The 26,571-nt window shown below is 38.9% G+C and overlaps 1 protein-coding gene across 1 annotated transcript in view; it reads right to left on the bottom strand.

Annotated features, from left to right (window-relative positions):
• Positions 1-26,571, bottom strand: part of ENPEP (glutamyl aminopeptidase) — a 49,288-nt gene that overhangs the window by 3,842 nt on the left and 18,875 nt on the right. Inside the window, exons 5-18 of the mRNA XM_073340050.1 lie at positions 26,183-26,337; positions 25,424-25,537; positions 23,285-23,419; positions 18,373-18,438; positions 15,296-15,361; positions 13,219-13,370; positions 9,034-9,113; positions 7,175-7,311; positions 6,992-7,047; positions 3,447-3,597; positions 2,533-2,612; positions 2,344-2,445; positions 2,068-2,238; positions 408-548 (exon numbers count right to left, since the gene is read on the bottom strand). Coding sequence (XP_073196151.1) covers positions 408-548; positions 2,068-2,238; positions 2,344-2,445; positions 2,533-2,612; positions 3,447-3,597; positions 6,992-7,047; positions 7,175-7,311; positions 9,034-9,113; positions 13,219-13,370; positions 15,296-15,361; positions 18,373-18,438; positions 23,285-23,419; positions 25,424-25,537; positions 26,183-26,337 — 1,606 coding nt within the window. The remainder of the gene's footprint in view (positions 1-407; positions 549-2,067; positions 2,239-2,343; positions 2,446-2,532; positions 2,613-3,446; positions 3,598-6,991; positions 7,048-7,174; positions 7,312-9,033; positions 9,114-13,218; positions 13,371-15,295; positions 15,362-18,372; positions 18,439-23,284; positions 23,420-25,423; positions 25,538-26,182; positions 26,338-26,571) is intronic.

The following is a 26,571-nucleotide window of genomic DNA, read 5'->3' as shown; positions in this document are numbered from 1 at the left end:
AGATCTGACAGCTAGTTACTTTGTCCAAAAGAGAGAGAGGTAACTAACAATCAAACCAACTCCTGCATTGTGCTACTCAGCTCTCAGCAAGTTTTGATTCAGACTGGAAATTTAGTGTAGGATTTTCAGGTTGGCAGTAACTCTTCTTTTTCACCACAGGCTGCAGTAATATTTAAAACATTTTCAGCTCTCTGTCCAAAGGAGTTGCTTCTTAGAGCCATTTGCTTCCACAGAAATGGGTAAATCCAAAGAGATCTGCAAGTTTTGTTTCACATTAAGAGAAATGGATTGATGTGTTCCTGCACTTAATGGTGATTGTGTGGCGAGACTTAAGTAAGGTGAGAGAAGGAAATAAAGAGCAGGAGACTTAGAATTAAGTGTAAAACGTTTGAAGGATGTTAACGTACCTGCTGACTAGGTATTCCCAGTTGAGACGTATCCAGTCCCAAGCCATGGTTTTGCCATAGCTGTTATAGGAGATGTATTTCAGGACTGTGAACACATCCTGACTTTTAATAAGACTGGTGTTGTAAATATATTTTAGATACCTAGGAGAAACCAGAGGGGGAAACAATTAAACAGACTTTAAAACCTTCTATTAAAGATTGTGAAAAGTGAGTTGTAAAGAAACTATTCAGGCTACTGAGACCAACCTACTATCTGCAGAAATATTTATATTTTCCTATGGAAAATCTAACACTAGAGACTTATTTTTCCTAGACCATTTTAAGGATGAAATAGACTAGTCTAAAATGTGATTACCTATTAAGGATAAGATTTTTTTCAAAAGCGACAGGCATGTAGACATCGCCCGTGTTTTAAAATTTTTTTTCTTCAAGGTGCCAGGGCTCAAGCAAAAACAATGCATCTTCCACATATCGTGACCTTGCATGCACCATATGTGCAAGCTTATGCCTGGCACGCTACTCACAGAAGAGGTGCTGGAGCTGAGCCCCAGCACAAAGTAAGTTCTGGGCATCTCACTGAAAATCAACTGGGCTTAGGGCCTAGATCATCAAAGATATTCAGGCATCTAGTTCCCATTGATTTCCTATTTCACTTGAAAATTTTACCCTAAATCTATCCGTTTTCTATCCCAGTGAGTGAGCTCAAAGTCCATTAGTCTAATAGGATGAAATCTTGGGAACTACAGAAGGTTTATAATGCAGTAGGTCAGGGGAGTGACCAATAGGTCCATAAAATGGGTGGACTCACTGTCTCACAGACACACATTTAAGGACAATATTAGGAAGCTACTCCTAGCTACAATGTACAGCAGCAGCTGCAAAGAGGTTCCTCTTCAGATACTGTAACTTGGGGCTGAGGGTTCTGTTCTTCAGCTCCATAAACAAGTAGCTGAGTGCACAGCCAGCTTTCTCAGTGGTGTGTTCTTTTTTTCCTTTATTTCATTAAAAAGGTTGATTCTGGGAAGGGCCAAATTCCACCTGTGAGTTACCTACAGTGTGGATTTGTTGTTTGTTGTTTTTGCTCTGCAGATTTGGATTTGTCTGAATAACCCATGTTTTAGTCATAGACGTGATGACTGTGTAGGGGTTAGTTATGAAATAACCTTAAATGATGATGTGCACCTGTGAAGTGATACACAATGCTAACCTCGGTCACCATATATCTGTATTACCATTACCCTCGTCCCCACTCTTCTAGTTCTTCCTATTGTTAGTTATGCTCATTTGTTTAATCTTGTCTTCAATTGTAAACTCTTCGGGGCAGGGACTGTCATTTTATGTGCTAGCACAATGGTGCCCAGATCCCAACTGGGACCTTGGAGGATACTGTCCTGATAGTAGCACTAACAATTAGGGTAGTTCTATGTTTGCAAGAGATGAAGGGCTATAAAAACCATCACCTGAGCATATTCTTTCAAACAACAATGACTTTGCCTAGTTACTGGCAGTATAATCTCAGGGAGGACTACTCAAGAGTGACAGCATTTGACAATCTGCTGTGTTCTATATCATACTTTATATATGACAAAAATGGTAATGCACGTGAGTGGGTGGGTAGATGGGAGAAGGAAAATAAGTCTTTCAGCGTATTTTCAGCAACCTGTCCAAAAGGGTGATGTCCTTCACTGATGCCAGACCATAGAGCAACTTTTCTTTTTCTTGAGCTAATGAAGTACTTTGGTATTTCTGAAACATATAGTTCCATGATGTCTCATTGCCGGAGTTCTGCATCCCATAGCGATATACCAAGAGCCGGAGATTTACAGGTGGACTAAAAAACATAAAGCAATATATTATGGTTGCCACCTTTTTTTGAGTTGCACTATTATACCATACACAGTACTCTTAACTGAATGCAAAAACTATGAATATTCACCTTGAGCCATCTAACCAGGAATAAAATAAGCTAGATGCATTGTTCAAAGCATCTGGTTCGTCCATTCTGCATGCAAATCCTAAAACTTCTGCACGAAGAAGCCTTTTAAAAAAAAACAGAGAGAGGAGATTTTCCAAGTGTTCAACAATCTGAGTCTATATATAATAATGTATACAATAAATTCTTAACCTCATCACATGGCTTCCAGTTTCATCATCGTTCCAACCCAGCTTATTTGCAATGGGTTTAACCAAACTGCGAAAGTATGCCTGAAATAAAGAGGTTTTCTGATTACCCTTATGGGTTTCATGATGTAACAAGGTTTTCATATTCATAGTTTGCCTTTTTAAAAATACCAGTAATAACAACAAAAACCCCTTAACCATACTCTGGAAAAAAAACTTTCAACAAAGTCACCATGTCATGAAAGGTTCAGAGTAGCAGCCATGTTAGTCTGTATTCACAAAAAATGTCATGAAAGGATGTGAACATCATACTGCACCTTTGCTTTGTACTGCTATGATGTGCTGACACAACATGAAGATGTCCCATCATCCTCAAACCTTGTGTACACTATGATAATATAACAACTAGTGTAAACTAGTACACTCTCTGCTCAGCTTGATTCCCTGACATAATGCTGACTACAATTTGTGCTGACCATTGAAGTATGTTCCACCCCAGGTCAGCTATCTTGATTGCTGACAACCTCACTGAGACACAGTTACCTTGCATGGTGTAGGTCAGGCATCAGAAGTTTTGCTATCTTGAACAATCTTGCTTGTAATACACAAGACAGCCGTGGCACAAAAACAACTGTACGGTGAACAATCAAATAGGTGGCAACCATAACTGGGAACACTCCCATTTTATTTCCAGTATATAGTCCCAGACTGTATTTTATAATTCATGGGCCTATATAAATCAGCTCACAAAATATATGTTGAGACTATAATAAATAATACACATCTTTTAATGTTGAAATTATACATAAAACAGTTTCAGCAACTTTGAAAATCACTCAGCTTTCAATATTATCATTATTATAGCTCTGAACTGTAAGATTAATAGATTATAAACACGACTTTCATTGATTGCATCACCTTAAACTTGGGGTAGAGCTCTGTATCATCTCTAAGCATGTCTCTGAGGTAAGATACAGCTGATATAACTCTATGCCAAGGTAAATAGTCCTCTTCATTTTGTAGATATTTTGTTAGATTCAGTGGAACAGCATAATTCAAAAGTTCAGCCCTGAGGAAGGAAGAGAAACAATTGACACAACTTTACAAATCCTGCCTCGTTTGTAACTGGAACACACACAGAAGTCTAGTGTAGCGTGTGTTAATTGTAACCATGTTCCATGGCTGCATCATTCTTGTGAGGAGGAGCTCTTTTCAGAAGGAATTCGTTGTATACAATTTGAAAACTTGCTTGCCTATTTTGGAAACAGTCTAATATTTTTGAGGACGACAATGTATCGATCCTATTGTACAATCTGTAGGAAGCAGAAGGACTTGCCTCAGGAGCATGTGCCTCTCTAGAAGCAAATCTGTTCAAATCCCAATTTCAGAAGAGTCAAGTTAGAAATCAGCCTTCTACTTTTTTCAGTGTCTGTTTGCCTTAGATTTAATTTCTTCTTCCCTCTCCATCTAATCACTGTCCCTTTTCTCTCTGTCCTCCAAATCACTCATCATTTCTTCCTCAATTGTATACTACACCCAGTCTACCTCTTCTCTAATAGGAAGAGAGAAGGACAGAGTGGGCCCCCAAACAAGCAGCGTCCTCTTTTCCAGTTTTTGCAAACATGGTTGGGAGGAGAAGTTTTCTTGTCTCCCCCATTCCCCCCACTGCCATGAGATAGGGCTGATTAGGGATTCTGGAGAGCCAACAAACTGTCTCCTCTGGGAGGGAACAGGGGCAACATCTTCCTTTCCTCTCCCCAGACAGTAGGAGGTGGGGGCTGGTGGCTTTCTTATTCCTTTCCTCTATGGGAATGTGCTATATTATGGAACAGGCACTCATGAGGATTCAACTTACTGTCTGGTCTAAAAATAGACTAGGCAGAGCAAGCACACCACCATTCAGCACAGTGCTCTTGGGAGAGCAGCAATAAGTAAAACTGGGCAAATAGCTGATCGTTCAGTTCATTGGCGGAGGGGGAATCAGACAAAAATTCATTTCCAATCAACCAGATTGATGCTTCAGATTTTTTTTTTCAATCAAAACAATTTGGCAAATTCAACCCAAATTCACAGAATGTTTGTTCACCTGAATCTTTATTTTTTTTCCCACTGGAAAAAGTTTAATAATTTTGCTCCGCTTTAGTGATAACCTGATTGACTTCACAGCCTATTCTGGAGAATACTCTCTTCCCTCCCCATTACATGGTGGAACGGTCCAGGTCTGTATAAAAGTTGGCTTCTGTACACCTGCTTTTAATGTAGACTCTCGACACTTACCACCCCACTTAGTGTATTGGAGATTTTGTGCTATGATGGGACAGCTGAAAATAACACACTTTTAATTGTGTTGCAGTCATGGAAATGTTGTAAATTTAATTGGTGAATATGTCCCAGTGGGACTGTGGATACGTGGCTCATCTAAGGATTGGTTTTCTCTTTTAGTTTTGAAACCTGTATATTACATCAGTGACTAAAAGTATTTGGCTACAGGTTTATCAACTCATAGTAAAATGCAGAAAATCTGCCTATACTATTCGGAGTATCTGTTAATAGAGGAGGTTGTTTCAAATCAGTAAGCAATTACAATAATATCTAGCGTTAACGTTGTGCTTTTCATCAGTAAATCTCAAATCACTTTGAAAAGGGTTAGTATCATTATCTCCATATTGCAGCTGGAGACACTGAGACATCGAGTGGTTAAAGTGACTTGCCCAAGGTCAATCAGCAGGCCAGTGGCAGATCCAGGAATACAAACTGGCTTGCAAATCTTTTTATGACCCAGAAATAAACATTGAGGATCTAAACATGGGGAAATAATTTTAATGTTGGGTGAAGAATCCAATGAATTCAGTGGGACTGCTTTTGTAACTGTTCACCAGTGGGAGTAATGGATTCATACTCTGGCTGTGAGTTTGTATTTTCACAAAACAATGGGTAGCTAGTGGTCTGATCACATGACTGAGAGCCAGAAAGCCATACATTCCAATACCGCCAATTCACTGTTTGGTCTTTGGCAAATCACTTAACACTTGTGTATCTCAGTTTCCTTATCTGCAAAATGGGGATGTTAATCCTTACCCATTTTAAAGGGTTGTTGTGAAAATTAACTAGTATTTGTAATGCAGAATATTAGTGACATAGAATATTTGTTAATGTGAGTCCCACAGAAGGGACAAACTAGCTCTAAATATTTAGCTAGTATGTTTAATAATCATGGAATCTTGTATGTTGTGGGGTTTTTTTTATTGTACATGGTATTGAACATAAAGGGTTTGATTTTAAATGAAGAGGTGTACAATTCATGCACACACTTGCTGTGATTGTGTGTGTAATTCAGTCATGTGGGAACAAATGATCATAATTAATCCTTTGCATGCACAACTTCAATAATTACAAGTAAATTGGATGCAAAATTGTGTATATATTTTGCTTATGCAATTGCATTCTTAACGGGTTTAGTAACCAGGCCCAAACCATCTTTATTTTCCTGACTTTTTATGGAACTCTTATCAACAGTCCTTCCAGTTCTCACAGTGTTTATCTCTTTTATACACAGCTACTCAACTGCACTCCCACAAGAGCCCTTCACTTCATCCTAAGGCAAAAGGAATTGTCTGTATTGTGTGATAACAGCAATTAAAGTGCTAAAGAGATTATTATAGCACCGTGCTCTTTAAAAGGGCTCCGATAATAAACTTGGGAAAAAGTTATGGAACATACACAGGAGGCACTTTCCAAAGAAAGTTCTGAAGGATTATTATGATTAGATGTCATGTACAAGAGCAGAGCAGCTCTGAAGGAGCTCTCATTACCATTCTAGGGCAATCAACATTGTGTAGTTACCTGCTTTTATTCACCAAACAAACCTTGAAAAGGTACACACAGTTGTGTGACCAACAAAGAAGTTATGTCTCATTAACTGTCCTAATGTCTCAAGATTCAGAAGGAAATCTGTTGGATTTGGGGATATCTATTGAGACATATACACAGAGGGACAGACCTCTGTGACTCTCTTTAGACACTTGGTTTCTTCTGGGAATGCTTCATCTGGAACATTTCTGTCATGGCCTTGCCATCCACACCAGGCTCAAAAAACCAAGAGTTCTTCAGGCAGAGATAGGAAATAAAATCCTTCTCCCATTGAAGTGAATGGCAAAACTCCCATTAACTTCAGTGATTTAGGATCACACCCTAATATTGGACAGGTAAGGCCAACTCTAACTGATACCAATAAGAGTTGTACCCACATTTGAATTTTCTCCTTATGGAGGAAAATGTAAGAGAAGAAAAGGCTGCTGAAGACAAACCAAGACTTGATTCTTCCTGGAGTTACAATAAAATAATAGTTTAAAAATTCTCATTACCACCATCCAAACCAAGAGAATGCCAATATAATAACCATGGGAAGACATGAAAGCTATTTTGAAATGTCTATAATGTGCTAGTTTCATTATAAAACCTACCTTGCCAAAGAAAACACATCATCCACAAGCCCGGCACGATCAGCAGAAGAGAAATACTGCACGAGGGGAGGAAGAAAAAGAAGCAAAAAGACGTTTATATTTTGTAGAAGAAACAGTAATTGTCAATAGATCCCAGAAACCAACCAGCTTGTAACCAAATCCAGTTAATTTAATCAGACTCACCTTTTGGTTGTTAAGCAGATTATTGGCTATGTTGTTCCAAGTTTGTGTTTCATAATTTACACGATAAAATCCAATGTGGTCTGGATTTATTTTCAGTAAAGAATTAGGGTTGCTGGGTGTTATAGTAATTCCGGTGGCTGTAAACAAATAGTAATGAAATTTTACATGCATATAAATACATGGCTGGGGGGGACTCATTGGAAATATATTCACGCCAAAAGTCATATTTGATTTTTAACCCATATCCACAAAGGACTCAAAGCTTAATTCTAGGTTGGTTGCTCTAAAATGGCAGAGAGTAAAGATATTGATGCTACCTGTTAGCTTAGAATAAGAAATAACTGTGGTAACAGTGTGAAATCTGTATGCAAATGTTCATTATTAAAAATGGAGACTACTGATTTTAGAATAAGCATAAAGAAAATTAAGTGTTTATTGCAAAAAGAATAATCACAAAAATTATTCCTATTAATATTTATTCCAAAAGCCTCTATCAGTTCTCAGTGTTTGTATTAATCTGATTTTATATTTTACCTATTTATCCTCTAAATGTTTTTCCATTTTAGGTCTATGCATCTCTTTTTTAATTCCCCTTCCTTGATTCAGGTCCTATAGCTACAAATTAATTAAACTATAAAATAAACCAAGCCCTTACTCAAGTCTTGAGGTTCATGGAAACTCAGAGTGAAGCCTGACCCTTGAGGATGATGTTCCATTCTCAAAAGTTAAACTGCTCCCACTGTGGTCAGCAGTTTTGAAAGTTCACTTAGTGCCTATTCCAGTGTCTGAAGTCAGAAGCCTTTTACTCCAATGCGTATTGACTCAGTAAATAGTATTTTTCACTTTGGATGAGCAGTGCAAGGTATTTCAAGTGACTGTTCTAATTCATTGGGACAACTCTCAGTCTCCAGTGTTGCGTTGGAGAGAGTGGTGAGAGAAAATTCTTTCATGCAGTTTTCCGTTATGCATCATAACATAATGGGTAGGCTTACTTGCATTCAGAGTCTAGGATGAAAATTAAGTTAAACACAAACTTTAAAGTAATTTAAAAAACCAAAACAAACTCAACTGCGAGAGGGGAGACAGGTGCTAAATACAAAAAGAGAACAGAAGAGCTGGTAATATATTTCTGAATTTTGAAATTTTGTTGAGCAGTAGAAACTTTTCAAATGTTGAAATGTAGAATTTTGGGGAAAAAACCTAAAACTTTCATGGACATCTCCTGGGTTTTTTTGAGCAGAAAATAGCTTCAGCCAATTCCAAATATAACACAGTACTGCAGCTCCATCCACTGAAACTAAGCGACTCTAGACTTTATCACTGCAAGAGATGTATTTAGCACCATCCAGATCCAGCTTCTCCCTTAGGCTGAGATTCAGGAAAGTACATACTTAAGTCCCATTGCTGTCAGTGGGACAGCAGGCTTATAGCTAAGCAGTGTGTAGGTGCTTTTCTGAGTAGGGGTGGATTTAAGCATGTCTTAAATATTTGAATATGCAGTCCTCGCACACACACACACGCAATCATTAAAATTAAACTGAAATCCTTGTTTTAATGTGCCCCAAATTCCTCTAAACCAAATGACCAATTTTATATTAGGCTGTGTCATATTGTTTGAATAAATAAGAATAGATTTTAATTATTGGACGTAATTAGCATAATCCTGTTTATGGGAGGGGCTTATTCTCTTTCTAGGGAAGGATCTTAACTCCTTTATTCCCAAGCAGTATGTTTCAAGCACTGAAGAGCATAAAAGTTAATTGTTATTTTTAGTTCTTACTAAGGATATTTTTAAAGCTTTGCATGATTGTCACATTGAACCTACTGTTATTCAGAAATGAAACATTACTGAAGTTTACCTGCAGATTCTGATTTATTGTAGAATGTAACATCTGTTTCGTTCCCAGCATACCATTTCACTGGGATATTCCATGTGTAACTGAAATTATTTTAAATGAAAAAATAAACAACTTTTGAAAGAGAACCTAAAATAACACATTTAAAATATTTTATCTATTATTATGATGATTAATAAATAATACATTTATTGTAGCACCTATAGGATCCAGTTTTATTGTGCTAGGGACTGCATAAACTTACTTCTTCATAGTCAATTTCTAAATATGTACATACCTGTGTATCTAGATATAGATATCCACTAATATATGACTAATTACCACAGATAACAAATTTTTGTTTTTTTTACCAATAGCTTGATTATTTAAATATATTATAAACTGCTTTAGGGTATCTTTCTGGCAAAAGCAATTTATAAAAATCTTGGATACAGGCAAGCTAATATAGATACTTGGTTATTTTTATTGAGCAAACCCTGCATAATTAGGACAATATTCTATTTCTAAGTTAAAATAAAAGGTTTGAAGTATCTGATAGCATTCCTCTTTTAGATATGGAGAATAGAAGTAGTTTAGTCCCTAAAACTATGAAATATGCATAATTGCTGCCAGGCCTCTGGCAGACTGAGCACAGGACTGGAAGCTATGGATTACTGAGTTTTAGTCCAAAATCTGGCATTGACTATGTGTGGTATTAAGCAAGTAACTTATGTCTTGATTTAGCAAGGTATTTAGTCACATGCCTAACTTTAGCCATAAGAGTAGTTCCATTGATCAAACCATTTTTCTGAAATCCATGGAAGGATTCACATGCTTAAATACCTTTCTGAATGAGGGCCTTAATGTCTCTGTGCCTCAGTTTCTCCATCTATAAAATGGGAATGATATTTACCCAATATCAGAGGGGTGTTGTGTGGACTAGCTAATTTCTGTACCATTCTATACTGTAAATGTGTTTGTTATAATTATACACAGTTGGAAATAGAGTCTTGTCAAGTAGTATTTCTGTATCATATCATGCTAATCTAGTAGATCACAAGGCATTTAGTTTCATGAAGTATGATTATATGCAGATGGGTGACCTTAGCATTAATGTAGAGGTTTACATGTTCAAAGTTTTGTACAGACATTAACTAATTAACCTTCACAACACCCCTGTGTGGTAAGTTGCTAAGTATTACTCTACCGGTTTTACAGATAAGAAAACAGAAGGTGATTCTTTGACAACTATACAACGAATCTGTGTCTGAGGCAGAATTAGAACTCAGGACCTCTTGATTGTTTCAATCCTGTGTTTCTTCTTTTAGATCACATTGATTCCTCCCTCCCTCACTGGGCACCAGATTGTGATATACCTTTACCCACATTAAGTAGTATCTTACTCTTTGATAAGTCTCATTGAAATCAATGGAGCAGTTGGGAAGTAAGGTACTATATAAAGTAAGGGTATCAATATCCAGCCCAGAGATGTTTTTCTATCATCTTAGATACCATGTGGATAAACACCATACAAAAATTTGTGTCATTCTTCTGACTTTACTGCATTAGAACCCAGGATCAAAGGAATGATAGCTTCATTCTGGCAAGTAAGAAAATGAAGGAAGTCATGTCTCTTTGCTACCTACCAGGAGAAAGGTCAGCTCTTGTGTTACATTTTTAAATACAAAATATTTTAACAGATTTATACATATTTAACTTTTATTAGCTGTCTTTTGGAGAATTATTGCCGTGGAGTTTAAAAGGGTTATTGCTTGGCCAAAAGCCTGGCTGTTGCATTTCTCCAGGAGAAAGCTGATAAAAGAGTTCCTAATACTTGTTTTGTAAATGCACTTAGTGGAGTGATTTTCCTTCAGTGTTTTAATATGTTCCTGAGATCATGTACATAAATACTTCTCTTGGGCATTAAGTACAATATCCATATCCTGTTAAGTATGTGTATTGAGGATGTGTTCCTGACATTCTATATTGCAGCCATATACTTGCCTAGCAGCACTATTTAAAGAACATGAGTTCTTGAAGTTGTATTTCTCTTTTGAGTGTTAATATCCAGAACAGGACTTTCTCAGGACTTTCTCAGGACCTTCTGTTTTCTTATCTGTAAAACCGGTAGAGTAATACTTAGCAACTTACCACACAGGGGTGTTGTGAAGGTTAATTAGTTAATGTCTGTACAAAACTTTGAACATGTAAACCTCTACATTAATGCTAAGGTCACCCATCTGCATATAATCATACTTCATGAAACTAAATGCCTTGTGATCTACTAGATTAGCATGATATGATACAGAAATACTACTTGACAAGACTCTATTTCCAACTGTGTATAATTATAACAAACACATTTACAGTATAGAATGGTACAGAAATTAGCTAGTCCACACAACACCCCTCTGATATTGGGTAAATATCATTCCCATTTTATAGATGGAGAAACTGAGGCACAGAGACATTAAGGCCCTCATTCAGAAAGGTATTTAAGCATGTGAATCCTTCCATGGATTTCAGAAAAATGGTTTGATCAATGGAACTACTCTTATGGCTAAAGTTAGGCATGTGACTAAATACCTTGCTAAATCAAGACATAAGTTACTTGCTCCCAGCTAGGGAGACCACCCCTGCAGGCTTCAGAGAATAAAATTTTATTAGAAACTGTTTCACAGCTTAGTCACAAACCCAAACCTGGAGCTGAGCTGTCACAGTTCCACTGAGGGGCACAAGGCCCCAGTGGTCTCTCCCACGTCAGCACTGGCTGAGGGAGGGAGTAAAGTTTTACAGTGCACTTGGATCCTTTGCAAGGGATGAAACCTATTCCAATGAAGATAATATTAGGACTTTATAATAATAATAATTAATTATATATAATAGTGTATTTTATCGCTAAGCACTTAATTAAACTTTACTTATCTAGAACTAATTTCCCCCACTACTGAGATGCAGCTGTTTCTGGAATGACTGGAGCAGTGCACAATGTACATGACTGATTAGGGCAGGACTCACGTTGGGATTTACATTAAAAGCATGATGAACACCAAGAACCTGGTGCTCTAATTCCTTTGATTATGAGGAAAGCTGGGCTTCTGGATTTGCCCACTTCTGAGCATAATGCAATGAGCCAACTTTGTGAACAGTAAGGAGCTGTTAATCTTCCATATGGCACAGAGGGAGAATTTGCAATAATGAATTTGTTTTTGGTTCAAGTCTGCACATTCTCCCCCCCCTCCCGCCCCAAATTCAAATCCAGACCAGGGCACTAGTGACCAGAAGTGGTTTTTCTGGCTGATGGCTCTTTGATCTGTGTGAAATTAGTTGTTGTCCAACGTCAAACCCCACAAAACCACCACCACAGTTGACACTGGTTGGCAGTCTTGTTGGCAGTCTCGAGCAGAAAAGACAAGAATTGTATCAACATGGGGACAGAACTACTCTTTTGCCTTTACAGATGGTGCTCTGTGGGTTATTGCTGAGGCACACTTGCTGGGCAGCCTGGGGAAGGCTGCATTCTTCTGTCCATGGCTGTACCTGTTTTGGTGGATAAAGTCTCCAGGGCTATAAATGCAGCATTTTCAACCATCATGAAATTCACTCAGAAATATTGAAAAAAGAAAAAATATCCATATGGAACTGAAACTGCTGTGTGATCTCCATTATGCCCCGTCCTCCATACCATTTATCCTCCCTTCCTTTTCTTCCTTTTGGATTTAGACATTTGGTGTTGTACACTGAGAGACAAAGAGCTGATGCAGTAGTTGTCCTGGGTGTGGGGAGGTATTATATAGCATCTTGTTAAGTTTTCTTGTAATTTTACTGGTTGTTGCGTTTCCCCCAAGACCTCTTCCACTTGGTCTCCCAAGAACTCAGTTCACCTCCAGTCTTGTCACTCAGGTTCCTTTATTTGGCATAAGGCAAAGTTACGTGGAGTTGATTAGACTCAAGCAAAGGGGGTGGGTGGAGTGTACCACGTATCCAAAGTTACACAGCATACCTGTTCCTTTAGACATTACATTTACTATACATTGCATTACATGTTTTGGGAGGTAACTGTACACTGAAGGTAGGGAGAACTGGTTGGTGGGTGTGGGTGTGGGTGTGTGTGTAAGAGAGTGAATGAATCCACATGAACATATCTATCTACAGCATCTCTCTTTCTGCTGTTCGTCTACATGACAGGCATATACAGTAAAACCTTACCCTAGTGCAGAGGTCGGTTCAGAAGTATTTGCTGAGGGGTCCAACAGAAAACGTTTCTGTGTGACCTTCAAATTAGCGTCCACACTCAATACAGGGTATCCCATCTGCCTGGTCCAGGTGTCCATCACTTCCTTCACTGGCTTACCACTTGTCTAAGAATAACAGCAGATGGTCTCACTAAGAAAGCTAAATCAGACTGAAGAGGGAATAAAACTCTCATCCTGACTGGATGGGAGACCAGAAAGGGAACAGGTTTCCCTCATTAATGTTAGGGCTTTGTTCCTAACAATTCATCAAATAAGACGGTAAGATTAGCTCAAAAATATTTGTTAAACTCTTTCATGGTGCATGTAACAAAAGAAAACTAATGAGCTGTCAACAGAGACATTTTAAATACTCTTGAAGAAAATAGGGTTAAACTAGGTCAGGGTTCAGACAGTAGGAGGGGCAAAGAATATTCCCTGCCCTTGTGGCTTGCTCCTCTCTGTGCACTTCAAGCTCAAATGATTTTCCTCCTCTGCTGCCTTCTGAGGAGGGAGTAGAACACAGGAAGGACTAACTGAAACTCTAGCACTATTGGCGAATCTCCTCTACAGCAGAATTCCCAAACTGTGGTCTGCAAGCCAGTCCTTCCAGGTGCTCTGAAGAGAGCTGAGTTGCTGGCTCTGTCCCCCATCCTCCAGACAATTTCAGATAGGTGCTGGTGGAAGGAAGGAGGAGCCAGCACTAGGGACTGCTGTTAAAATGATGGAGCTGCCCCCTCCTTTCCTCTTTACCCACAAACTCAAGTGCAGCTGCGTCTCCGACTGGGGCCATGGGACTTTACCAGTGCCCCTCCAACCCACCATGTGCTGGATGGAAAGGAGCCAGGTTTAAGGTGTTGTTCTCCAGGGCTAGAAGGTTCTGTGAGCAGCAGAGAGGGAGAAGAGAACAAGGAGAGAGCCAGACTGGGCAGACGAGAGCCTGGGACTAGAGGGAGGGCAGGAGGAGACACTAATGCAGAAGTTGGGCATAATGGCTATCAGGAACCTGGGTGAGGGAGGGGGAGAGGAAGGCATGTGGTGTCTGAGTAAGGAGCTGGGAACTTGGAGAGGCAGAAAACAGGTGGGCCTCAGGAGGCAACTGGGGAGCAGGATAGGAAGAAAGCACCAAAACCTGGGGACAAGGACGGAACCAAGATTTGGTGGGAAATAAGGGAGCAGAAGGGATCCAGGGTAGTTAAACTGGCAGTCATACTAAGTGTTTAGATCAGTGGTTCTCAACCAGGGGTATACGTGCCCTTGGGAGTATGCAGAGGTCTTCCAGGGGGTATATCAACTCATATTTGTGTAGTTTTACAACAGGCTACATAAAAAGCACGAGCGAAATCAGTACAAACTAACATACTGACAATGACTTGTTTATACTGCTCTATAAACTACACTGAAACGTAAGTAGAATATTTATATTCCAATTAATATAATATATTATATTATAAATTATATTACATATAATTATATGGTAAAAATGAGGAAGTGAGCAATTTTTCAGTAATAGTCTGCTGTGTTACGTTTGTATTTTTATGTTTGATTTTGTAAGCAAGCCGTTTTAAGTGAGATGAAAGTTGGGGGTACACAAGACAATCAGACTCCTGAAAGGGGTACAGTAGTCTGGAAAGGTTGAGACCCACTGGCTTAAATACTGTTGTGATGAGCGCTGTAGAAAACACTACTATAGAAAGAATCATGTTAGGGGAGTGTGTGTGCATTTAAAGGAGACTGATGTGGGCAGATAGGTTGGAAGGGTTGCAATTTCTTGTGTATGTGCGTAAAGAATTGTTTTGCTCGATCAGTTTCCCCTCACTTGCTCCCAGTTCCAACCCACACCCAAGCAATTTTCCCATGCAAAAAATGAGTATTGTATTTACTAGAGGGATGAGATTTGGAGTTTGCTGTGCTGGGGGAGGCTGCCTGGGATATGATCTCTCTACTAACAAGATTCACAATATGAAAAAGTTTGGGAAACTTGGGAAACCCTGCTCTGTAGGATGAGTACAGAAACCTTTAATAGCAAGGGTATTAATTGTTACAGACCATACCTGTGCCAGGGATTCCCAGAAATCATCTGTCTTTGCATTCCGGAAATGGTATTTCTTTAGGTAGTCCTAGAAAAAGAGAGAAGAAAGTGTTTTAAATAGTTGCATGTCCTTCCTCACCTGTCAAAACAATGCACATATTGTAATGTTATCTGTAGAACTAATGTGCAGAATTCCTTCCTAAGAGTGGTGTTGTTCCTAACCAGCAAATACTTTGAGATATATGTACATTTGTTTATTTCATTGCTTTCTGCACAGATGGAAAGTAGAAACACTTTCCAAATGCAGGGTCCACAGGTTGTTCTAAAAAGGAGATCTCGGAGATATCTACTCCTCCCTGTATAAATGCAGGGTGGGAGCAGTTGTTCCCACTCTTCTGCCTTTGGGAAAGCCAGAAACATTGAGAAATGATTGCACACTGAATTATAAGTGTCCAAAATATTAGTCCATATGACTTACAAACACCATTTACCAGAGAAAATTTGGAGGGCATGAAAGATCTTAATGTCAGCCAGGATGAAGTGTGATTTAATTTCTACACGGTCCAAAGAGAACCAACCTCTTCTTCCTTCTGGAAGCTAATTTTGGGTCCATTGTTTTTATCAAAGTTTTATTAATTTATATGTCTCAATTTAAAAACAAACCGAATCAGCAAAAACACAGCTGCTCACTGATGAGACATTTGAAAGGGTGGAATAAAGTTTCCCCATCATCCCTGTCGTGTGTGTCTGCAATAAATCAAATGGAACCATATTAATCCAAAAGCATTTCGTACTTCCCAAAGGACAGGCCTATTCTTTAGGCGGGGAGTCAATATTTTCCAACATGATACATTAATGTGCAATATATTAATCCTTGGAGAGGGCCCTAGACTTTTTCTTTGTTTACTTGAGTGGACAAAATGTAGTTTGTTGTAAATTTCTGTCTTATTAAATAGGTCACAAAAAGAGTTATTTTAGGGGTGTCTAAAAGTGGAAATCAAAGTTGAACTATGATAATTTGGACAACTGCATTCTGTGATCGAAATGTTAAAGGTTTAACTGATAACTAATAATTTGCTATTTAATGATTTGCTGTTATGCTTAAATATTGAATGCTAGAATATGCTATCCCCCAGTTCAGTGCTACTCTGAGACTGAGACACATCAAGTAGTACGTGGTATTTTCTTTCCTAGCCTGCCTACAGAATGTTAGGTAGGTGGTGCTGTTTGTTTCAATCTCAGCCACAGCTGTTCCTGTGCTTTTATAGGGAAGTGGGTAAACAGGAAGTATTTATCACGGCAGCTTGTGCCTATAATGTAGAGTGTGATTGAATATTCCTGTCTATGTAGGACTGTCCTTACGGATTGTATGGAAATGTTTTTGCTGTGGTTTCAATATAATCAGTCAGCTGGCCAGCCAGGATGTTCTCCCAGCCCCTTCGTATCTTAGCCCTGTCAATTCTAGCTTGGGAGCAGTGACGAGAGCACTAGTGTAAACGGGGCTCAAGCATCTGGCATCAGGCATGACCATATTCTGAAGATTCACTTTGAGGACTAGCTCAATTGTGAGAGATTTCTTGAAAAATGCCAGTGTAGCAGCTCAGAGATCTTTGGGGGAAGAGGAGGAGGTAGGTTGTTTGTGTGTGTGGGATAAGAACATATTTAATAACCCAGGAAACAAAGGCATCATGATTAATTATTTAAAGATTTCAGAGAACAGCAGTTATGCTCTCTATTTTTGGAGAGGACCCCAAGTTCTCCAGTTTTCTGTTTTGTGTGTATGGTAGTTGTCATATATCCTAACAATGTATCCTAGCCTCTTGGTAGGGTTAAAGTGAAAGAGGGCTGTGGGGTTATTTATTTATTTATTTATTTATTTTTCCAGGGCAAATTAGCACCATGCATCTGGATTGACAGATGTGGAGTCACTCTGTTTTCAGGCTCTGGCTTCCCTAATTGCTCTGAAAGAGGAGTTTGTAATGGCCTTCAACTTTTTGCAGGTGCCAAGTGAATCAAGATTTGTAAAGCCTTCAGACAGATTTTTGTAAACGGCATAGCACAACTGGGTGGTCTGGAGGTACTTGGTGTTAGGAAGATGCAGGAATGCTTTGGTAGCTGGGTGATTAGGTTCTAGTTATTACAGATAAGAGCATGGGGATAGAGTATTAAGGAGGAATCAGGAGGGTATTGTTAGATATCATGTGCCTAGGGCAGGGGTTCTCAAACTGGGGGTCAGAACCCCTTGGGGTCGCGTGGTTATTATATGGGGGGGTTGGGAGCTGTCAGCCTCCACCCCAAACCCCTCTTCGCATCCAGCATTTATAATGGGGTTAAATATATAAAAAATGTTTTTAATTTATAAAGGGTGGGGGGCGGGGTCATATTGAGAGGCTTACTGTTTGAAAGGAACAGGAGTACTTATGGCACCTTAAAGACAAACAAATTTATTTGAGCATAACCTTTCGTGGGCTACAGCCCACTTCATCAGATGTTGTAGCCCACGAAAGGTTATGCTCAAATACATTTGTTAGTCTCTAAGGTGCCACAAGTACTCCTGTTCTTTTTGTGGATACAAACTAACACAGCTGCTACTCTGAAACCTGTCATTATGCAAAGTATTTGAAAGGGGTCACCAGTACAAAAGTTTGAGAACCACTGGCCTAGAGTCATCACTGGCTGGTCTTCAAACACACATACAACCCTGCAGTTCAAATTCCAATTCATTGTGAGTATGAATTTCCACTTAACATTGCTACCTAGTCCCACTGCAAAAGGTTCCATAACTTCTATATCATTACCAAGCTGTACCACCATGCTGGAAATTTGTTTAACCTAGCTTTTATTGTCTACACAGCTTTTTCAGATGCAGTTGAAGGAGTTAGTGTATCTACAGCCTGAAAAAATTAAAATTTATATTAATTGGAGTAAATGTTAGTATATAAATGTTAGGAATAAATGTTTTAGTACAGAAATAGTTATCTAAAATTCTAATGAAAACATCAAAAGTGAACATATCACATTCATTTTTCTGAGTAAAATCTTTCCCTTTGCCACATATGGTTTATTTTTGTTTCTGGCATGTTTTACTGTAGTTCATACCTGACATCCTTTTTGAAAATTTGCTGATGTAATCCAATCTTGAAGCATTCTGAGAATTGATGCTCCCTACATACAAAAAGAAAGGGAATAAGGTCATTTCACACCTTTTTAAAACTAGATTCTCATTACTTTAAAAGACTTCACTAGAGTTTATATTTCATTGAGCAAAAATAGAAGTACTCTATAGGGATAAAAATTTAGTTCCTTATTTCTGCAGAGCATTCTCTCTCACTCTCTCACACACACACTCCTGCCATGATTTCAGATCCTGTTGTGAGACTTTGAATAAGAAATTAGAAGCCTTTAAAATGCTGAAAATCTGCAGTTTTAGATTGTACATTGGCTCAACTCAAGGCTTAAATTATGCTGGAATGATGACCTGGCATAAAAATACCAGCCTCTGAAGCAGATTGACAGGCTCTGTGACACTTACTCCAAAGAAAAGATCTTGGTGGGCAGGAGGAGACAAAGTGAGATAGGGGCCTTGGAAAAGGAAGAGGGTGGGGGAAGACACCAAGGTAGAAGAGAGAAATAAAAATGGACAGAGGAAATAACAGACAGGTGGAAGAGAGAGAATGGGACAGCCACAAAAAGAAGGAAAGGAAAATAAACAAGACCCAGCATACCACTTAAAGGTTAGTACATTTTATTTCCCTGGCAGAGAAAAAGGATAGCTGAAAAAATATTTTGAACTTTAAAAAAACAACTCACTCTCCCATGAGATTAGCACTTATATCAGTCCTCAGTAAGCCTTGACTCCATTCTTTATATTACTAGGGATGACAATTTGGACACACCCGTGTCACTGGAGTGGTCGTTAACATTGAGTAGACTTATGCAATCGTTAGGACTTGTCTATATTAAGACTTAGCGCACAGCAACCCAGGGTATGAATATACAGTGCACTAGCCTGCTGCATGCTGAATGGCCATGTGGACCGTGCTACCATGCACTAAAAGTTCCATAGCATGCTTTGATGTAGAGCAGTGGTTTCAAACAGCAATAGACAAGTCCTTAATTTGGAGACTTTCTTTTGCAATTTATTGTTGCAGTTCTCAATCTGGCCGGCAGATGACTCTTTTCCAATACAAAAATAGCTTTATTTGTTATATAAATTGGAGAGGTTGATAAGCATCAGAACTGATTACTTATACAGACTACAAGGTCACTTTTATAAACCATGTAGAACAGTGTTTCTGATCCTCATAACCCTCCTGACTGCCTTTTGCAATCCCCTTGAGGTTGTGACAATGGAGAACAACACCACAAGTTATATAAACCTAGTTGTTTGCATAACTTTTCTCTCATTTGGGCCAGCTCTTCAATTTACACTAAATGGAATAGCTCAGATGAAGTAAATAAAGAGACGCTGATTTATACCAGCTGAGTAGCTGACCCTTTTTTATTTTTTTGTAAACATACATGCTATCAGCATATTTTTATAATTGCTAGCCTATGCCAGAGATATTGTGCGGTTGCACATGTGTAAATTGGGAAGTTTTGGTACCTATAGTTCTTTAGCCACAGGGTTCAGAAATGCTGAGACTCTCAAGCTCTTTCTGAAGTAGTCTTATTTAAAATATTTCCTCTGAAATTTTTTTTATCAATATTAGAGCTAAAAATATTATGGAAAATTCAGCTGTTATCTGAAGACAATGTATTAGACTGTTAAACTGTGAGAGAGATGAAGTGTGATAATTCAAGTGCAAATCTCAAAACAACTTTAACTGTGGAGTCACTAATACCAGCTCTATTATATGGTCAAACTGTCTTTTACCTAACTAGAGACAAGTGGGCGAGTTAATACCTTTTATTGGACCAACTTCTGTTGGTGAGAGAGACGAGCTTTTGAGCTTCCACAGAGCTATTCTTCAGGAGCCAGGGATATAATTTATCTTGAATCTGAGTATCCTCACTTTGTAGATTTAACTTGGATGATTCTTATTGTCTGTAGGTAAATCTCTGATGATAAGATTAACTAGTTGGCTTCCTTTCAGGTAACACTCAAAATAATTAAGAAAACCTCTTATGAGAGTGTGTGACAGTTGACAACACACCATTTGGAACTCGGTGTCAATTTAATCAGAACACATAAAGAAGAACACATGAAGAAGAACTTTGTGGAAGCTCAAGAGCTTTTGTCTCTCACCACAGGCGCTGGCTTTTGTTTTTGCCAGTGGGTGCTCCTCTCCACCCCTTTTCCCCCCCAAGCAAGTGGGGGTGGGTCCTTGGGGTGGAGTGGGGGGGCAGGGCCATGGTCCTGGCACCAGGGCCCACAAAAGATTAATCTAGCCCTGCGGGTGTTCCCTGGTTTTTTTCGGTAGATACTTGAGCACACACAGAGTTAGCACCGATGTCTCTCACCAACAGAAGTTGGTCCAGTAAAAGATATTACTTCACCCACCTTGTCTCTCTGATACCCTGCAACTGACACAGCTACATCCACACTGCATTTTACCTAATTTGACTTTTCTACCTATGTTGTGCCCTATCAATCAGATACTGACCAGGTATGTAATTACAGAGTGTGCTGTGATGACTCCATAGACCCTAAAAAATTCATTGCATCTTTAGATTGTATAAGCATTTATACGTGTTCTGATTAAGTTGACATTAAGTTCCAAATTGCGCATTAATTGTCAACTGTCATACAATTTCATAAGAGGTTTTCTTAGTTTTAATATTGAAAATATATCCCTGTCTCACTGTTCCCAAACATGGCAGATTTCAGAGTAGCAGCCGTGTTAGTCTGTATTCGCAAAAAGAAAAGGAGTACTAGTGGCACCTTAGAGACTAACCAATTTATTTGAGCATAAGCTTTCGTGAGCATCCGATGAAGTGAGCTGTAGCTCATGAAAGCTCATGCTCAAATAAATTGGTTAGTCTCTAAGGTGCCACTAGTACTCCTTTTCTTTTTCCAAAATAGTGGTTTATCTTAAAACATTCAATTTTGTGGCAACTATGTAGGCACAAAGGGGAGGATGGATTAAAGATGGGAGTTTTCTATTCAGTTTCTTATACAGCACAGTACCATCTGGTACCTTTAAAAGCTGTAGAAAACAAGAATGTGTCTCTTACTCACTGCATTGGTGAAACTTAAATCAGCTTTAGGTCCAGAGTGTCTGATTTTACTCTACATATATTGGCTATTGTTGGTTTGATTGAGACCTTCAGGGTTGCAGGAATGCAATTTACCTAATGGTTTATGGTTTGGCTACTGGACATTTATGATGCAATAAATACTGATTTATATTGTTGGGTACAGGCACTAACAATTGGAAAAAAAACTATAAAAAGTAGCCTACTTGGGTGTAGGGCTAGCTAATAAAAAGAGATACCTAACACTCAAGAGGATTTTGTTCTAGACATAGCTGAGGCTAAAATCTGTGACAGATACATTTTTGCTGAGCATAATAATGAAAGTCTTGAGGCAAGGAATAGGCTGGCTGTAACATTAGCAGACGCTATGTTAGAATTTCTGCATACAGGGTTCTGAAGGAAAGATACAAAATCACAGTCTATAGTTTGTTCACTAAGGATTTAATGAATTCAACTCAAAATCTTAAGTCTACTAAATTTTGAGTGAAATCAGATTTTCAAATGCAATTAATTATTGGGAATCTCTGAATTCTTTAAGTAACTTCTCTCTTGGAGTGCAGTGTGCAACGGAGAATTTGAATGATTAGAGGAATCCTTATCTATAGCATAAAATAGGAAAGAGCGGTAGAGTCATACAAGAAGTTGTTAACCTAAACGAATTCAGTATACTAAAAACAGTAAATCTTTTGCAGTAAGAAGCCACTGGGTCAAATTCTTGCCTCGCTCCTACAAGTGTTCCCACTAAAAGCAGTGGCCCCGTCCAAAAAGGTCCCCACTGTCATTAACAGTGTTTCAGCAACATTAGGTACCCTTGCTTAGAGGAGAAGTGCTCTCCTACAGACCTTGGGAGACAAGCCAGTCCTCGCTTACAGACAGCCCCCCCAACCTGAAGCAAATACTCCCCAGCAACTACACACCATACAACAGAAACACTAACCCAGGAACCAATCCCTGCAACAAAGCCCGTTGCCAATTGTGTCCACATATCTATTCAAGGGACACCATCATAGGACCTAATCACATCAGCCACACCATCAGGGGCTCGTTCACCTGCACATCTATCACTGTGATATATGCACCATGTGCCATATGCCCCTCTGCCATGTACATTGGCCAAACTGGACAGTCTCTATGCAAAAGAATAAATGGACACAAATCAGACATCAAGAATTGTAACATTCAAAAACCAGTAGGAGAGCACTTCAATCTCCCTGGACACTCAATAACAGACTTAGAGGTGGCCATTCTTCAACAAAAAAACTTCAAAAACAGACTTCAACGAGAAACTACAGAACTGGAATTAATTTGCAAACTTGACACCATCAAATTAGGCTCGAATAAAGATTGGGAGGGGCGGGGTCACTACAAAAAATAATTTCCCTTCTGTTGATACTCACACCTTTTGGTCAACTGTTGGGAATGGGCCACATCCACCATGATTGAATTGGCCTCGTTAGCACTGACTCCCCACTTGGTATGGCAACTCCCATCTTTTCATGTGCTGTATATTTATATCTGCCTACTGTATTTTTCACTTCATGCATCTGATGAAGTGGGTTATAGCCCATGAAAGCTTATGGCCAAATACATTTGTTAGTCTCTAAGGTGCCACAAGGACTCCTCCTTGTTTTTGCTGATACAGACTAACACGGCTGCTACTCTGAAACCTGTCACAGTGTTAATAAGGGTGGGGAACTTTTCAGAAAAAGGCTAGTGCAGACACAGGCTGATTGTTTGTGATCCCCATTGTCTTTTGTCTCCTCCTCAAACCCCCTTTATTATAGTTAAGATTATAATGCGAGGCCTCTCCTACCTTGCTGTATGATATGCCATCAAATACAGATGTTATTTCAGCTGGAGATGACACATTGACCACAATAGGGTGAGAAGACAACAAGGAGTCGTCCTTCAGCACAGGCAGCACGTCGTCAATTAACACCTGATCAAGCTGGTAAACAGAAACAAAACCAGGAATATAATTCTTACTCAAAGAACAAATAGTTTATAACTTTAAATGGAAGCTTCCAATCTGCCTTTGGTATATGGAATGTGGATGGAGGAGGCATGCAGACTGAAATTTCACCTCCTCTGCAGAACGACTTGTGCATTAGCACTGTATTTCTAAGATGGGGACCTCTTTCCTCTGCTATGATAAATTACCTCCTGCAGAATCCTGTTTGAACATGTGTATCTTACAACACAAAAGGTCAGCAAGGCAAAAAAGGGAGACTGTTACCAATTTCAGTTTTGAGACACAGCACAGATGGCTGTATAGAGGTCAGGTTGAGGAGTACGTAGGGTTTCTTCAGGAACTGTCCCTGTTTTTTGTTTTTTTTCTTCCTTTGTCAGATCCAGTAACCTGTCATCCATATTCGCTTAATTCCTGATTAATAGATGAATGAGACTAAAGTTCTGTATAACTTTGTTATACCATTCACTAGTATACAGCTCTATGCCTTAGTTAAATACTGTGTCTAGATTTAAAAAGGGGCTACATAACTTCATGATCAATAATAACATGTAGTTATGTATGTTAAAGTAAAAGTAATGGAATTTCATACTTCAGGTTGTAAAGAGATTAATCCAGGATGAGGAAGGATTTCCCCCTTCCCTCCCCCCGCAATGTACAGCACAGGATTGCACAAATGAAAGAGTGAATAATGTTTTTTTGGCTTTGCTTTGGAGTATCAGATATGCTCTGGTCACTGCTAAAGTAAATGTGCCAGTGATCGGTATTTTGCTGAAAAGGATTTAATGTAATAAAAATCTAACAAACTAAAGCCCTCCCCTCTTCCCCCGCCCTATATATAAATAAAAGTAGGAATGCATATGATAGCTAGAGTCTCATATTAATTTGGTATATACGGGCCATGGCATCTGTTTTTGACGGACAACAAAATCACCTAATTCATACAAGCAGTTATTAATCCTCAGTGTGTAAAATAAGCACCTGCTTTCCTTTTCTTGTGTAATGCTGACAGACCCTGCTCATTGGTGGGCAAGTTCAAACGTGGGACCTCTGGAGCTTAGTTGGCTTTTGGCTCATGCACTATCTGTTACCTAAGGCTGTACAGCAAACTCATTAATATCTCTCTGTCTCTGTCTCTCTCGTGGTCTCAGTGCTACTAGAGGGGACAGAACACCACACCCAGGAGGTGTGTGAGTTACACTTGCACAATTGTAAAGCGAACTAATTAGTTCAGCTTCACTGTTAGCAATGTTGGGAACTTTAGGATAGACAGGCCACCTGCAGTCACTACTGTTTTAAGCATTTTTTTTATTAGACTTGCTCTGAGTATGGTTCTATGTCATAGTGCTTAAAACAATTGCAGGAGCTGGATCTGGAGAACTGATTTCCCCCCATTAACCAAAGCTGTAGAAAAAGGTTTGGATCTGAATAAATTCACCCTAAACCCCCTCTTGCCAATCCACCAGACTTCAAAGGGATTCACATTCCAGGTTGCATTGTGGTTGTGTAACCACACACACACACACACATACTCTTCAGCTCTTCTGAATCAATAAAAGGAGATGCTCCATCTTTCAGGAGTAGGACTTTTATAGCCACTTTGCAAAATTGCCATGACCAGGCTCAGAATCTACTTATGATTCTTTACTGTGATAATAAGCTAATATTTTACTCATTCATCAAAACATTCCTCTCCTCAGGTGAGCAGAACTTTGCAAGTCTTATAGACTAGTTTCAGACCAAAACCTAGTTAGCAGGACAATTTAGAAACCCAGCAAGTCCTTTCACAGTCCAGTCAGTAGAGGCCTGTGGTATACAATCACACAAGTCAATTTGTTCAGGTATCTCCTTTCTCTACATAGCTGCGTGCCACAATAATTAAGTGTATGTGTATCCACTACGTGTCCTTGTTTTCAGTGTCTGTGACATGACTCTTCTTTTCATTCTATTTCAAAATAAAAAATATAGTGTAGAAATAATTACCATTTGCCAATCAGTTTCTGCAACATTTACTCCCAGGAACTCAAAGTAACTGGCAAATCCTTCATTTAGCCACAAGTCGTCCCACCAGTCCATGGTCACAATGTTTCCAAACCACTATAATTGTAAGCATTAAATATGAAGTGTTAGCCACCGTGATAATTGTATATTATAGTTTTGCAAATCTTCATGCAGTATCTTCATTTGTTTACATTTCTTCCTGTTGCCAGGAGGAAGAATTTGTCGTAAAGCTAGGTTTTTAATGGGAATTCAGATGATGACTCACATTACTCATTTGTATTATGAAATTACATATTACAGCGGTGATTTGGTACTGATTCATATACCACTGGAAGTATTTTTAGTTTCTTCCTCTTGATTTGATTTACCTTTATGGGGACCAAATTTTCAAGCAGCTTCCAGAGTTTAGTTGGATCCATTTGCAAACTTAGATCACATATCTGCACATGTAAATGATGTGGGTGGGTGGATGTGAGAGAGATGTGGTTTCAGGCAGATTTTTCAGAGGCTGGCTGAAAACCTGGTCCTAAGCATCTAATTTTCTGAGAAGAGTCCATTTGCAATAATTCCAGTACTGTAAAACTAACAATAGAATTGCCTTTGTGCACTTATTTTAAAGTAAGGTTTAAACATACTTAGAAGACCTGGAACCAAATGTATGGCTGATTATTTTCATAAACAAGGTATGGATACTGTGCACTTCTAGTGCTTTAAAAACATTAAACATTTAATAAAATCTACCTGGTGAACGAGCTCATGGGCAATCACAGCTGCTACTCTCTGTTTGTTGGATGAAGCAGATTCTTTGGGATCATAAAGTAGGTTTGTTTCTCTGTAAGTGATCAGACCCCAGTTTTCCATAGCACCAGTCCCAAAATCTGGAATAGCTATTTTATCTATATTGAAAGAAAGAGAGCTGGGTAAACATTGTATTCTCTAAGATTCTTAAGTGATATTTCCTTTTTGGGTAGGAAGACATCCATCTGCTTATTCACAATGTAAGATAACAGCTTGTTTTGTTGTTCACCATTTGACAGTCTTCTATATTACATACTGCAATGACAGAGTGAACCCCAGGATCTCTGTTCCTATGTGTAAGATGCTCAGTGATACCATGGGGCAGATCCTCA

The sequence above is a fragment of the Lepidochelys kempii genome, chromosome 4 (assembly GCF_965140265.1).
Source record: "Lepidochelys kempii isolate rLepKem1 chromosome 4, rLepKem1.hap2, whole genome shotgun sequence".
In the NCBI taxonomy this organism is placed as follows: domain Eukaryota; kingdom Metazoa; phylum Chordata; order Testudines; family Cheloniidae; genus Lepidochelys; species Lepidochelys kempii.
This window is presented reverse-complemented; position numbering and strand designations above follow the sequence as displayed.